At 50.3% G+C, this 16167-nt stretch overlaps 1 protein-coding gene across 1 annotated transcript in view; it reads right to left on the bottom strand.

Annotated features, from left to right (window-relative positions):
* Positions 1-2181: 2181 nt before the first annotated feature.
* Positions 2182-16167, bottom strand: part of kcnq2b (potassium voltage-gated channel, KQT-like subfamily, member 2b) — an 87932-nt gene continuing 73946 nt past the window's right edge. Inside the window, 3 exon segments of the mRNA XM_078418599.1 lie at positions 2182-3264; positions 12503-12630; positions 15352-15449. Of these exon segments, the coding sequence (XP_078274725.1) occupies positions 2512-3264; positions 12503-12630; positions 15352-15449 (979 nt within the window). The 3' untranslated portion in view covers positions 2182-2511.

Here is a 16167-nt window from a genome sequence, read left to right as displayed (position 1 = left end):
TAGTTCCACACTCCTGAGTGATAGGGGAGAGAGTAGATCAGAGGATGTCCTGGTTGGTTTGCTCCTGGGCCTGGCCAAGCTGGCCATTCGTGGGTCACACACCAGGCAGACAAGGGCTCTGCCCGAGCTGACTGCCTGTCCCTTTTCCGGGGTTACGCCCGCGCCCGGGTGTCCCTTGAGAAAGAACACGCGGTGTCCACGGGGTTGATTGTATCCTGGATCAGGATTGTAATATGGTAATTTGATGTTTACTAATAATACTTGCCAATTTTTGTATCATGGTGATGGGTGTTTTGTTATTATGTAAATATTATTGTAAATAAATTTAAGTTTGTAAAAAAGTGTGTGTGAGGTGGGAACGAGCCAGATACAATTAAGGTGTTGTTACGACCACTGAGGGGACCCTACCCTGGAGCCCACCAGTCTCAGAGCCAAGACCACTAAGCTTCCAGGACCAAAGCAAGACCAGCATTTGGAAGGCACTCCTCCCACCTCACAACATACCACGACTATGTGCAGCCAGTGGATGTCATAGAGTCAGGCAGACAGCATGGAATCAGGCCCTTCGGCCCGTCTCATCCATGCCGACCAAGACACCCAATTAGACTGGCCCCGGCTACAAGGAGAGGTTGGGTAAATTTGGATTGTTTTCTCTGGAGCTGAGGGGAGACATGATAGAAGTATATAAAATTATGAGAGGCATAGATAAGGTAAAGAGTCAGAACCCTCCTCAGGGTGGAAATGTTCAATGCTGGAGGGCACAGTTTTAAGGTGAGAGGGGCAGTTTAAAGATGTGTGGGGCCAGTTTTTTTATACAGAGTGGTGAGTGCCTGGGGTGGTGGTGGAGGCAGATACGATAGAGGCATTTAGATAGGCACGTGGATATGCAGGGAATCGAGGGATATGGATCACATGCAGGCAGAAGAGGCTAGTTTGCGAGAGGGGACGAGCCAGATACAATGGCATCATGCATCACGGGCGGCACGGTAGCGCAGCGGTAGAGTTGCTGCTTTACAGCTAATGCAGCGCCGGAGACTCAGGTTCGATCCTGACTACGGGTGCTGCACTGTAAGGAGTTTGTACGTTCTCCCCGTGACCTGCGTGGGTTTTCTCCGAGATCTTCGGTTTCCTCCCACACTCCAAAGACGTACAGGTATGTAGGTTAATTGGCTGGGTAAATGTAAAAATTGTCCCTAGTGGGTGTAGGATAGTGTTAGTGTACGGGGATCGCTGGGCGGCACGGACTTGGTGGGCCGAAAAGGCTTGTTTCCGGCTGTATATATATGATATGATATGATATGATATGTTGGCCGAAGGGCCTGTTTCCTTAAAATGTCGGCACCATTGTAATGTAGGAACACAAAAGCACTGCAGTGTTAACAGTGTATGGATGGTAATCGAGGGGCAGGTGTATCTCCTGATTTTGTACGCCTGCCCATCATCAGAGCAGTGCAGTGGGAGTGGAGGGGAGCAGAGCAGCTGGGATAGGGGGGGGGGGGGGGTAAGTCAGTTTTATGCCTGCATTGCCCTGCATTCCACATCCTCAGCACTGTTGAATTCAGAGTAAAGCTGCGATAAATTAAAATGGCCCAGTCACCCAGAACATTGCTCCTGAGCTGGGAATCGAACCCAGAGTCGTACAACCATGCCCAGCCGGCCTGAGATGGGAGTAACTCAGATCAAGTACTGGGGATATGAAGAGTGTAGCCATTCAGAGAGCCAGAAAAAAACAGGAGGGTGAACACAGTGTTCCTCACATGTTAACGGCAAGTATCAGAGTGGACAGAATGGACCAGATGGCCAAGTGGTCTCCCCAGTCCCAGACATTCATTGACCCTTGCCCAGAGCAGGGGGGCAATCAGAGGATGACAGGCAAGGCAGCATGGGTGTACCTAGCATCTCCGTGTCAACCTCCCACCCTGGTACCTAAGGCATTTACTGATAAAAACAGAATGAATGTTAAACGTGATTAAGGTGAGAAGTGGCCAGGGCGGCTGTCATACTGAACGATACATCAACTGAAGATGCCTGCTTCACCAGTCCTCTCCCTCAATTCTTCTTCATGGAAAAGATTCCCAATCCCATCCCTTCCTTGAGCTCTTGAATCAATCAATCCCTCCCTCCCTCACTGGGGTGACTCCACTGCCATTTTCTGGAGTGCTCTTCTTACCCTGCCCCCCCCCCCCCCCCCCCCCCCACCTGCCCACCTGAACAAGGTGGTGTTCTGGGTGACTGGCCCATTCAGTGGTCAGCTGGATAGGACGGGCTGGGAGGGGGTGCTTTACCCATTGGGAATGGGGGAGGTTTCCTCTCTGAGGACTTGGGTGTGAAGCCAGATGCAATGGGGGTGGGGATTGAGGCTTGAGAACCGTTGAGAACCCAATGGTCCAGGGCGACTGGCGGGTGGAGTCTGTAGAAGGTCAGGTTGTCTCCTTGGCATTGTGGTCCCCCTCTAACTACGCCAGTGCGGACTCGCCCTCCCCTGGTCCAACATTACCCATGTCCTCTTGTCTACTTTGAGATCCATGCAAACTCGCAGTGTGGCACCTGGTTGGTGCCCGGCCTGGGTGGTCCGCAGGGTGTGCATGCTTCAGAGTCGGTGTCAGACTCTCCCTCGGCAATGTAGAGCCGTACCTTGGACCAGGGGGTAGCGGTGGAGTGGGGGAGTCCGCCTGCCTGCTCCAGGTTGTCCTTGGACTGTGAGATGCTGAAACCGCTGTAGGACCTCTCTAGCTGCTCGTGGCCTACAGAGGGGATAGAGATGGAGGTGTCACTGTCCCTCTCCTTCAGCCCAGCGTCCGTCCGTCTGCTGGTATGCCCCTCGTGCTCCGAGCCCCCGTGCCCCCCCCCTCCGTGGCTGGACATCCGCTCATGTGAGGCGGAGGGAGGGGGGGGGATCCTGACGAAGGCTGTGCCGTCACCTGCGGGCGAGGTGATGAAGGTCAGCGTGCCGTGACTGAGCCGACTCAGCCCGTTCACCGAGTGCTGGTGGAAGGAGGTGGAGGGTGGGCAGTCGTGGGGCAGCAGCGAGGTGCCCTCCTGCCCAGGGAAGGATTTTTGGGCGACGCAGGAGCAGGTGGTCTTGTTGGCGTTGGTGGTCTTGTCGCAGAGTTGTAGGTTGTCCACATCCACGGGGCTGTGGTAGGGCGGTGCGGGGTCGGGTTCCTTGGATATGAAGTAGGCCTCGGTCTCTGCCGCCGGGATACCCAGGCGCTGCATGTAGATGTTGACCAGGAAGTCCAGCTTCTTCTCCATCGAGTGCACCTGCACCCCGCACAGAGACAGAGACCGAGACGCAGAGAGGCCGAGAGACAGACACGGAGACAGACGGGCACCGAGACAGACGGGCACAGAGACAGACGGGCACAGAGACAGACGGGCACAGAGACAGACGGGCACAGAGACAGACGGGCACAGAGACAGACGGGCACAGAGACAGACGGGCAGACGGGCACAGAGACAGACGGGCACAGAGACAGACGGGCACAGAGACAGACGGGCACAGAGACAGACGGGCACAGAGACAGACGGGCACAGAGACAGACGGGCACAGAGACAGACGGGCACAGAGACAGACGGGCACAGAGACAGACGGGCACAGAGACAGACGGGCACAGAGACAGACAGGCACAGAGACAGACAGGGAGGAGGGGGGAGGAGGGAGGGGGAAGGGGGGAGAGAGAGGGAGTGGGAGAGAGTGAGAGAGGGTGTTCACATGTCCACAGCAGGCAACCCACACAGCTAGACAGCTACCATCATTGATATTCTCCCTCCCTCCCTGCCCGCCCCACCCCACTTGTGCAAATAGACTCACCTGAACATCCAGCAACACTGCACCTACACATCCGTGTACCCGCACACCGTCGTACCCGCACACCCTCGTACCCGCACACCCTCGTACACGCACACCCTCGTACCCGCACACCCTCGTACCCGCACACCCTCGTACCCGCGTACCCACACATCCGCGTACCCACACACCCGCGTACCCACACACCCGCGTACCCATGCGCACCCGCGCGCCCGCGCACCCACGCACCCGCGCACCCACGCACCCGCGCACCCACGCACCCGCGCACCCACTCTCCCGCGTACCCACACCCGCGTACCCACGCTCCCGCGTACCCGCGTACCCACGCTCCCGCGTACCCACACTCCCGCGTACCCACACTCCCGCGTACCCACACTCCCGCGTACCCACACTCCCGCGTACCCACACTCCCGCGTACCCACACTCCCGCGTACCCACACTCCCGCGTACCCACACTCCCGCGTACCCACACTCCCGCGTACCCACACACCCGCGTACCCACACACCCGCGTACCCGCACACCCGCGTACCCCCACACCCGCGTACCCACACACCCGCGTACCCACACACCCGCGTACCCACACACCCGCGTACCCACACACCCGCGTACCCACACACCCCCGTACCCACACACCCACGTACCCACACACCCGCGTACCCGCGTACCCACACACCCGCGTACCCACACACCCCGTACCCACACCCACGTACCCACACCCACGTACCCACACACCCGCGTACCCACACACCCGCGTACCCACACACCCGCGTACCCACACACCCGCGTACCCACACACCCGCGTACCCACACACCCGCGTACCCACACACCCGCGTACCCACACACCCGCGTACCCACACACCCGCGTACCCACACACCCGCGTACCCACACACCCGCGTACCCACACACCCGCGTACCCACACACCCGCGTACCCACACACCCGCGTACCCACACACCCGCGTACCCACACACCCGCGTACCCACACACCCGCGTACCCACACACCCGCGTACCCACAGAGGCACCCGCGCACCCACATATCTGTGCACCCATTAATCTACCCGGGTATCCACCTCTGCTGCCCACACACCTACCTATACAACCACACACCCACTCTGGCACCCATCCACACAGCAATCAAGGCACCTTCACACCCACCCAGTAATCCAACAACCCTGCATCCACCCGTGCACCAACCCACCCGTGCACCAACCCACCCTAGCACCCACTCATCCTGGCACCCGCACATCCTCCGTGGCACCCTCGCACCATGGCGCCCATACACACAACAATCTGGGCACTCTCACACCTACCCAGGCATCAAACAACCCTGCACCCACCCAGGCCCTCACATACCCATATGGGCACACACCCACCCTCGCACCCACCCATATGGGCACACACCCACCCTAGCACCCACCCATCTGGGCACATACCTACCCTAGAACCCACCCATCTGGGTGCTTGATGGGTGGCAAACATACCCACCTGACATCCAGCAACCGTGCACCCATTCTAACACACCCTCCCTGGCATCTATGTGGTACCCATGCACCATGGCACCCATCCATGTAACATTCGCACACCGAGCCCGGCATCAAACAACCCTGCACCCACCCACCCACCCAGGTGACCACTCATCATGAGGAAAAAGTTTTTCAGTCAGAGAGTTGTAAATCTGTGGAATTCTCTGCCTCGGAAGGCAGTGGAGGCCAATTCTCTGAATGCATTCAAGAGAGAGCTAGATAGAGCTCTTAAGGATAGCGGAGTCAGGGGGTATGGGGATAAGGCAGGAACGGGGTACTGATTGTGAATGATCAGCCATGATCACATTGAATGGTGGTGCTGGCTCGAAGGGCCGAATGGCCTACTCCTTCACCTATTGTCTATTGTCCTCACACACCCAACTGGGCACACACTCACCCTGGCTCCCACCCACCTTGGCACCCATACCCCATCCGGGCATCCATCCAGCAGACCAATAACGGGACACCCACTGAGCAGCTGCCCAACAACTAGACCAATAACTAGCCATAGGTTAACCTGATGTCCAATCATCCTAATAATTAACCATCCATTAACCAGCTGCCATCAACCATCCTGTTAACTGACCATCTGTTGACCAGATGCCCAACAATCAACCCATTAATTAACCATCCATTTACCTGATGTCCAAAAACCATCCTATAATTAAATATCAATTAACCAGCTGGCCAACAAGCAGAATGACGAGCCATCGTCTAACCTGAGGCCCACCAACTATTCCATTAATTAACCATCAATTCACCAGATTCCAAATACCCATCCCATTCATGGATACATCCGTGAATCAAATGCTCAACCATTAACTAGTCATCCATTAACAAGAAGCCAATTAACTGGTCACCCATAAACCAGCTGCTCTTTAACCAGTTTTCCAACTGCCAGCCTGTTAACTAGATTCCCAGTATCCATTTGTCTACAAACCCATCCTCAGTGGTCTCATTGGTCTTATTGTTCAACTGCGGGTAATGTTTCATTTCACTACACATTTATGTGTATGTGACAAATAAACGACTATTGACTATTGACTTGGTAATACCCACCAGGGCCAGGCAGAATCTCTTCATGCGGCAACTGATCCTGAATCTAATGCCCATCCAGCAATGGTCTGTTTCTGCTTCCCTGGGACCCTTTATGGTCCAAGTATCAGGTGACCCATCCATTCGTGGAAGTATCCACACACTCCCAAACTAAAGCGGCGCTCTGTACCCAGGAGTAAATATCACCAACAACTTGTCCTGGACCAGCCACATCAAATTAACTCCTCTACTTCCTTAGAAGACTTAGGAAGTTCGGCATGTCCCCAACAACTCTCACCGACATCTACAGATGCATAGAAAGCATTTTATGCATCATAGATTGAGAATGCATCATAGATTGAGAACTTCTCCATCCAAAACGGCAAAAAATTACAGAGAATTGTGGACGCAGCCCAATCACACAAACCAACCTCCCTTCCATTGCCTCCATCTACACTTCACGCTGCTTCGGCAAGGCCAGCAGTATAATCAAGGGCCAGTCTCACCCCGGACACTCTCTCTGCATGCTTCTCTCCTGTCCCATTAAGCAAGAAATACAGAAGCATGAATACGCACACCTCCAGATTCAGGGACAGTCTCTTCCAAGCTGTCATCAGGCAACTGAACCATAAAAACATAGTAAAATAGGTGCAGGAGTAGGCCTTTCGGCCCTTCGAGCCAGCATGCCATTCAATATGATCATGGCTGATCATCTAAAATCAGTACCCTGTTCCTGCTTTTACCCTATATCCCTTGATTCGTTAGCCCTAAGAGCTAAGTCTAGCTCTCTCTTGAAAACATCCAGTGAATTGGCCTTCATTGCCTTCTGTGGCAGAGAATTCCTCAGATTCACAACTTTCTGGTTGAAAAAAAAAAAATCCTCATCTCAGTCCTAAGTGGCCTACCCCTTATTCTTAAATTATGACCCCTGGTTCTGAACTCCCCCAACATCGGGAAAATATTTCCTGCATCTACCTGTCCAATCCTTTTAAGAATTTTATATGTTTCTATAAGATCCCCTCTCATCCTTCTAAATTCCAGGGAATACAAGCCCAGTCGACCCATTCTTTCATCATATGTCAGTCCTGCCATCCCAGGAATTAACCTGGTGAAGCTACGCTGCACTCCCTCAATAGCAATAATGTCCTTCCTCAAATTAGGAGGCCAAAATTGCACACAATATTCCAGGTGCAGTCACACCAGGGCCCTGCACAACTGCAGGAGGACTTCCTTGCTCGTGAACTCAAATCCTCTCGCAATGAAGGCCAACATGCCATTTGCTTTCTTCATTCCCTGCTGTACCTGCATGCTTACCTTCAGTGACTGATGTACAAGTACACCCAGGTCTCATTGCACCTCCCCTTCTCCTAATCTGACATCATTCAGATAATAATCTACCTTCCTGTTCTTGCCACCAAAGTGGATAACCTCACATTTACCCACCTGTCCGTCACCCTGCATCTTCACAGCATCATTAGACAATAGGCAATAGGTGCAGGAGTAGGTCATTTGGCCCTTCGAGCCAGCACCGCCATTCAATGTGATCATGGCTGATCATTCACAATCAGTACCCCGTTCCTGCTCTCTCCCCATAGCCCCTGACTCCGTTATCATTAAGAGCTCTATCTAACTGATGAACAAGGACACCCAGATCTCTTTCAACTTCCCCTTTTCCTAACTTGACACCATTTAGATAATAATCTGCTTTCCTGTTCTTACCACCAAAGTGGATAACCTCACATTTATCCACATTAAACTGCATTTGCCCACTCACACAACCTGTCCAAGTCACCCTGCATCCTCCTCACAGTTCATACTGCCACCCAGCTTTGTGCCATCTGCAAACTTGCTAATGCTACTTTTAATCCCTTCATCTAAGTCATTGTAAATCGCTGCAGTCCCAGCACCGAGCCTGGCACGACCCCACTAGTCACTGCCTGCCATTCTGAAAGGGACCCGTTAATCCCTACTCTTTATTCCCTGTCTGCCAACCAATTTTCTATCCATGTCAGTACCCTACCCCCAATACCATGTGCTCTAATTTTTCCCATTAATCTCCTATGTGGGACCTTATCAAAGGCTTTCTGAAAGTCCAGGTACACTACATCCACTGGCTCTCCCTTGTCCATTTTCCTAGTTACATCCTCAAAAAATTCCAGAAGATTAGTCAAGCATGATTTCCCCATCGTAAATCCATGCTGACTCGGAACGATCCTGTTACTGCTATCCAAATGTTACACATTTTCTTCTTTTATAATTGACTCCAGCATCTTCCCCACCACTGATGTCAGGCTAACTGGTCTATAATTTCCCGTTTTCTCTCTCCCTCCTTTCTTAAAAAATTGGATAATATTAGCTACCCTCCAATCCATGTGAACTGATCCTGAATCTATAGAACATTAGAAAATATAAGAAAATAACTGCAAATGCTGGTACAAATCGAAGAGATTTATTCACAAAATGCTGGAGTAACTCAGCAGGTCAGGCAGCATCTCAGGAGAAAAGGAATAGGTGACGTTTCGGGCCGAGACCCTTCTTCAGACTGATGTCAGGGGGGCGGGACAAAGGAAGGATATAGGTGGAGACAGGAAGTTAGAGGGAGAACTGGGAAGGGGGAGGGGAAGAGAGGGACAGAGGAACTATCTAAAGTTGGAGAAGTCAATGTTCATACCGCTAGGCTGCAAGCTGCCCAAGCGAATTGGAAAATGATCACCAATGCGTCCACGATTTCTAGAGCCACTTCCTTAAGTACCCTGGGATGTAGACCATCAGGCCCTGGGGATTTATCAGCCTTCAGTCCCATCAGTCTACTCAACACCATTTCCTGCCTAATGTGAATTTCCTTCAGTTCCTCCGTCACCCGAGGACCTCTGTCCACTAGAACATCTGGGAGATTGTTTGTGTCTTCCTTAGTGAAGATAGATCCAAAGTACCTGTTCAACTCATCTGCCATTTCCTTGTCCCCCATAATAAATTCACCTGCTTCTGTCTTCAAGGGACCCACATTTGTCTTAACTATTTTTTTCCTCCTCGCATACCTAAAGATGCTTTAACTATCCTCCTTTATATTATTGACTAACTTACCTTCGTACCTCATCTTTTCCCCCCTTATTGCCTTTTTTAGTTATCTTCTGTTGCTCTTTAAAAGAGTCCCAATCCTCTGGCTTACCGCTCAACTTTGCTATGTTATACTGCTTCTCTTTTATTTTTATACTGTCCTTGACTTCCCTTGTCAGCCACGGTCGCCTCTTATTCCCCTTAGAATCTTTGCGGAAACATATAAGATTATTAAGGGATTGGACACGCTAGAGGCAGGAAACGTGGTCCCAATGTTGGGGGAGTCCAGAACCAGGGGCCACAGTTTAAGAATAAGGGGTAGGCCATTTAGAACAGAGATGAGGAAAAACTTTTTCACTCAGTGAGTTGTAAATCTGTGGAATTCTCTGCCTCAGAAGGCAGTGGAGGCCAATTCTCTGGATACTTTCAAGAGAGAGTTAGATAGAGCTCTTAATGATAGCCGAGTCAGAGGGTATGGTGAGAGAGCAGGAACAGGGTACTGATTGTGGATGACTAGCCATGATCACATTGAATGGCTGTGCTGGCTTGAAGGGCCGAATGGCCTACTCCTGCACCTATTGTCTATTGTATTGTCTTTCTTCCTCTTTGGAATGAACTGATCCTGCACCTTCTGTATTCTTCCCAGAAATACCTGCCATTGTTGTTCCATCGTCTTCCCTGGTCTCTTTCCAGTTAACTCTGGCCAGCTCCTCCCTCATGCCTCCATAGTCCCCCTTGCTCAACTGCAATACTGACACTTCCGATTTTCCCTTCTCCCTCTCAAATTGTTGATTAAAACTTATTGTAGTTGCCTGGACGTGGCAGGTTTTGAAAGTTCTTTAATGCAGGTTGTGAGCATCCACTCACAACGAGTATCACCGAAGGGATGAACACTCCCCAAAAAGCCCTGGGTAGAAACCCCGTAGCCTGTGGGCAGTCCCTCATCCCTGTCTGTCAAGTGCCGAGGGGACTGACTCTAGGAGTGGCCTAATATACAGGGACCGCCACATTATCATATTATGATCACTACCTCCTAATGGCTCCTTAACCTTGAGTTCCCTTATCAAATCTAGTTCATCACACAACACTAAATCCAGAATTGCCTTCTCCCTGGTAGGCTCCAGTACAAGCTGCTCTAAGGATCCATCTCGGATGAACTCCACAAATTCCCTTTCTTGGCTCACACTGCCATCCAGCTTTGTGTCATCCGCAAACTTGGAGATGTCACATTTAATTCTCTCGTCTAAGTCGTTAATATATATTGTAAATAACTGGGGTCCCAGCACCGAGCCTTGCGGAACCCCACTAGTCACTGCCTGCCATTCTGAAAAGGACCCATTAATTCCTCCTCTTTGCTTCCTGTCTGCCAACCAGTTCTCTATCCATGCCAATACCCTACCCCCAATACCATGTGCTCCAATTTTGCACACTAATCTCTTGTGTGGGACCTAGTCAAAGGCTTTTTGAAAGTACAGATTCACCACATCCACTAGTTCTCCCTTATCCATTCTACTTGTTACATCCTCAAAAAATTCCAGAAGATTAGTCAAGCATGATTTCCCCTTGATAAATCCATGCTGACTTTGAATGATCCTGTCACTGCTTTCCAAATGGGCTGCTATAACATCTATAACATCTCAGTTTTCAATGGCCTCCCCTTACTGTGGCCCCTGGTTCTGGACTCACCCAACATTGGGAACATTTTTCCTGCATCTAGCTTGTCCAGTCCTTTTATAATTTTATATGTCTCTATAAGATCCCCTCTCATCCTTCTAAACTCCAGTGAATACAAGCATAGTCTTTTCCTCATATGACAGTTCCACCATTCCAAGGATTAATCTGGTGAACCTACGCTGCCCTGCCTCAATTACAAGGATGTCCTTCCTCAAATTAGGAGATCAAAACTGTTCACAATACTCCAGATGTGGTCTTACCAGGGCCCTATACAACTGCAGAAGAACCTCTTTACTCTTATACTGAAATCCTCTTATTACGAAGACCAACATGCCATTAGCCTGATGCAGACCATCAGGCCCTGGGAATTTATTTGCCTTCAGTCCCAACAGTTTACCAAACACCATTTCCTGACTAATGTGGATTCCCTTCAGTTCCCCCTCCTACGAGATCCTCAGTATTTCTGGGAGATTGTTTGTGTCTTCCTTAGTGAAGACAGAACTTGTTTAACTGTTCTGCCATTTCTTTGTTTCTCATTATAAATTCGCCTCTCTCTGATTGTAAGGGACCTACATTTGTCTTCATTAATCTTTTACTTTTTACATATCTAAATAAGCTTTTAGAGTTAAGTTTTATATTCCCCACAAGCTATCTTTCATGCTCTTTTTCCCACCTCTTAATTAACTCCTTTGCCTCTGCTGAATTCTAAATGTCTCCCAGTCCTCCAGTTTGCTGCTTTCCTCTGGCCAATTTATATGCCTTTTGCTTGGATTTAACGCTATCCTTGATTTCCCTCATTAGCCCCGGTTGAGCCGCCATCCCCGTTTTATTTTTTCGTCAGACAGGAATGAACAATTTTTGGAGTTCATGCATGCGGCCTTTAAATCTTTGCCATTGCATCTCCACCGTCAACCCTTTAAGTATAATTTGCCAGTCTAACCTAGCCAATTCCCATCTCATACCTTTAACGTTTCCTTTTTTTACTTTCAAGACACCTGTCTCTGAATTAACCGTGTCACTCTCCATCCTAATGTAGAATTCCACCATATTGTGGTCACTGTTACCCAAGGGGCTCTGCACAATAAGATCGCTAACTAATCCTTCCTCATTACACAATACCTAGTGTAAGATGGTCTGCCCTCTAGTCGGTTCTTCTACATATTGGTTTGAAAACACATTCCGTATACATTCCAGGAAATCCTTCTCCTCAGCACTGCTACCATCCTATCACCAACCCTGAGTTACCATCTATCTCTTTGGAGACTTTATCTTGCACTAAACGTTATTACCGTTATCCCGTGGACGACTCAATTACAGTCTTTCTGCTGACTGGATTGCATGCAATGTAAAGCTTTGATTGTACCTTGGTACAAGTGACAATAAACTAAATTAAACATACCTGTCGCTCCATACTGCCAAGCCTCCCCATCATGCTGGCATCCTCTGGGATGTCCGGCTCCGTTGGGATCTTGGAGCGATCTTTCTCCTGTATCTGGGGGCCGCGGCCAACAATCTGGTCCACTCTAGCATGGAGGGGGATGGGGGGGGAGAAATACAGACTGCTCAGGAAATACTTCAGAATGTAATCAGCAGAGGTTGGAGTCACAGATGCATGGCAACAGAGTCAAGGTTAGTGCAGCTCTGGGAAGAGAAGGAGTTGTTTGCAGAGATCGGGGCTCTTTTTAAGGTGAGGATTAATGGATAGTTGTCTTTCTTTTTTTTTGTGATGAGGGTGGGGAATGATTGAGCGAAAGCCTGAATCAGATCAGAGCTGCATTTATCAGGACATCTCGCAGTGAAGCAGCTCTGATGTGTCAGCAACATGCAGTAATGGAACAAGCAGCAATAACACTGAGCAATGGAGAACAGGGAATGGAGGCATCTATGGGAGGCCTCTTCTGATGCCAAGGGAGTTGTCTTCTAACATATGGCATCGCCATGAAGCAGGGCAGAGGTAGGCACTCTGTCTGGTTGGTTAGAAACCGCCCTGCTGCCAGGTTCAATATGAAAGGGAAAGGGTGGTGTTGAAGGGGAGTTTTTGGACTTGTCTCCCAGCCAGAGTCCCAGCACAGTGCACTGGATGTACAAACCTGCATCAGCCAAGGTTTACATACAATTAATCCACATTCAGTCAGGGGTGGTAATAACCATCTGTATACAAACAGCGTCACTCGGTGTGAGGGGAGGGATATAGAGCAGGGGGGCAGTGGTCACAAACTTCAGCATTGGAGTCCATTCTGTCGGTGATTGCTGTGCGACCCTTCAAGTAGGTCTCGAGATTCATTGCAAGAAAACCCCCAAAATTTCCATAAGAATTCAGCAGGGCGAGTGTGGTTAGTGTGGCAGAGGGACAGTCTGTGTTTCGGGTTGAGATTAACACAGGCGTTAGGACTAAATTCCCTGCCAGTACAGTGATGGAGGTTTCTCTGCTCACACTCACTGACGTGCCTCAAGGCTGTGGTTGCTGGGCTTTGCGATGTGCGAGGGGGTGAGTGGGAGCAAGACTCGGCGTGTGGATGAAGATGGGAGAAGATGGTCGGTCCGTGGAGGGTGAAAGACATCAGGTTAGACCAGAGCCCTGGTGCCCACAGACACTATCTCACCATCCCAATGCTCAGGGCTGCACAGTGACACAGCTGTAGAGTTGCTGCCTCACAGTGCCAGAGACTCAGGTTCGATCCTAACGATGGGTGCAGAGTTTGCAATTTCTCCCTATTTTGTCCGGGTGCTCTCGTTTCCTCCCACATTCTAAAGACGTGCAGGTTTGTAGGTTAATTGGCTTTTGGAAATTGTTCCTCATGTGTAGGACAGAATTGATGGTTGGCACGAACTCGGTGGGCTGAAGGGCCTGTTCCATGCTGTATCTCTAAAACTAAAACTAAACTAAAGCACATGGACAGGCAAGAGATGAGGAGGAAACACTTGCACTAACTGAGGTTGCATCCTCTCTGCCACACAGCTGGATGGACCAACAGCTGGATGGACCAACAGCTGGCAGGACCACCACTGTTGGGAGGTGACAAGAGGAAGGACTGATGTGAGACTGAGGCCCCTCTCTGAACTACACACCATTCACTGAAGGAAGCTGGACTGGAGGGAGAGGGGTAACGACAGACTGGGCTGTGTGGGGAGAAGGGAGCGGGTGCAGTACACAACTTCAGCATGGAGGGGTGGCTGTGACTACTTCCACCGGTCCTGCATTTAGAAGGAACCCCACTTGCTCCTATAAACTACTCTTCATGAAGAAAAGTTGTGCAACCATCACAGTCAGTTACCAACAAAAGGGATAGCTTTATGGGGCATCTTTAAAGAGGAAGGACCCAGATATTTGGAAAAGTAGTTGTGGAGGATATGGGTTAAAGGATGAACTGAATATCCTTCACTAATCCAGGTGCAAAGGCAGTGGGAAAGCAAAGGTGGAGCAGCATTCAGATTCTGCAGGGTGGCAATGTCTGCAATAGGGTTTACTTCAATGGTTCAATTACGTTTTTATTGTCACATGTGCAAATTGCAAACACAGTGAAGTTATTATCTTTCAAACAGTCCAGTAGAGTATTGCCATCCCCAAGCACATTCCCGATGAGCAAGTGTACACATCCTGTGTGCAAGAGGAGCCATGTGTTGCGCACACACGCAGATGACACTTGAGTGTCCACAGAAACACCTCAACAAGCTGCCTGGAGTCGTGCCCGACCCTGGCAACTGCTTTCCAGGAAGGGCAGGGAGGGGTCCAGTAATGGGAGAGACACCCTAAACACAGGTGCGCCTGTCCTGGGGATGGCTCTGTGATACTTTGTCCGAGGCTCTTTGCCGGGTTGGTGGCAGATGGTAACGTTGTACAGGGCATGTCAGTGGTGGAGGTGAAAGTAGCTGGCACAGCGCCCAACACATGCTTGGTGCTCACTCAACATGCTCACATGCAAACGTCAATCAGCAATGCCAAAGCCCAAGCTCTGTCGCTCTGGTTTCCCCTCAGCTCCCGTCAGAAGAACCACAAGCACTCCCAATCGCTTGAAAGGAAGAAAGCTTTGACTGTCATCTGCCGCACAGTGCAAGCATTCCCAGCTAAACCCCTTCTTCAGTTACCTCCTCTACCCCTCAACCCAACCCTCCGAGACTCTGCCGAGAGGGTCTAAAATTTAACGGCACAATTTGAAGATAATTTGAGCAGATTTGACTATTTTTAATCATCCACACTACTTGCTGTCGAAGGGGTTTGGCTGTTTGAAAGAACATTCTGTTGATGAGGAGAGTATTGGACTGAATCTTTGGAAGTGGTGAGGACTCCTTTAAGCTTCTTATGCCGGGGAGTTGAAGGGGGCGGGGGGCCCACAATCATATCTATCCTGGCAGAGTGAATAAGAGAGAAAACCAGCAAAATGCATCATGAAGCAACATAAGGAGACCGCAAGGAGCTTGTATCATCACATTCAGAGTGTTAACTTGGCATACATACCTAGCTAGGCCTGGTGAGGTCAGAGGGAGCCGTTTGTCAGGGAGAACACCAGTCATGGGTTCCTCCAGAAACACAGTGATGGGACCAACCCCCAGAGAAGATCCACAAACAGTCCTGCTCTGGACCTCATTGTCCCGTCCTCCTGCTGCACATCTATAACACATTTCTGTTGAAACGACCATCCCCCACACTTAACTTCTCCATCACCACTGCATCTGCTCACAAGATGAGACTTTCCAAGATGCCCTCTTTCTTTGCTAAACGCACCACTAGGTTTACATTTCTGTTCCAGTTTGTTGGTTTAGTTTAGTCTAGTTTAGTTTAGTTTAGAGTTAAAGCGTTGAAACAGGCCCTGTCGGCCCACCGGGTCCGCGCCGACCAGTGATCCCCGCACATTAACACTATCCTTTACCCACTAGGGACAATTTTTACATTTACCCAGCCAATTAACCTACATGCCTGTCCGTCTTTGGAGTGAGGGAGGAAACCGAAGATCTCGGAGAAAACCCACGCAGGTCACGGGGAGAACGTACAAACTCCTTACAGACAGCACCCGTAGTCAGGATCGAACCCGGGTCTCCGGCACTGCATTCGCTGTAAGGCAGCAA

The sequence above is a fragment of the Rhinoraja longicauda genome, chromosome 22 (genome assembly GCF_053455715.1).
Source record: "Rhinoraja longicauda isolate Sanriku21f chromosome 22, sRhiLon1.1, whole genome shotgun sequence".
NCBI classification, from domain to species: domain Eukaryota; kingdom Metazoa; phylum Chordata; class Chondrichthyes; order Rajiformes; family Arhynchobatidae; genus Rhinoraja; species Rhinoraja longicauda.
This window is presented reverse-complemented; position numbering and strand designations above follow the sequence as displayed.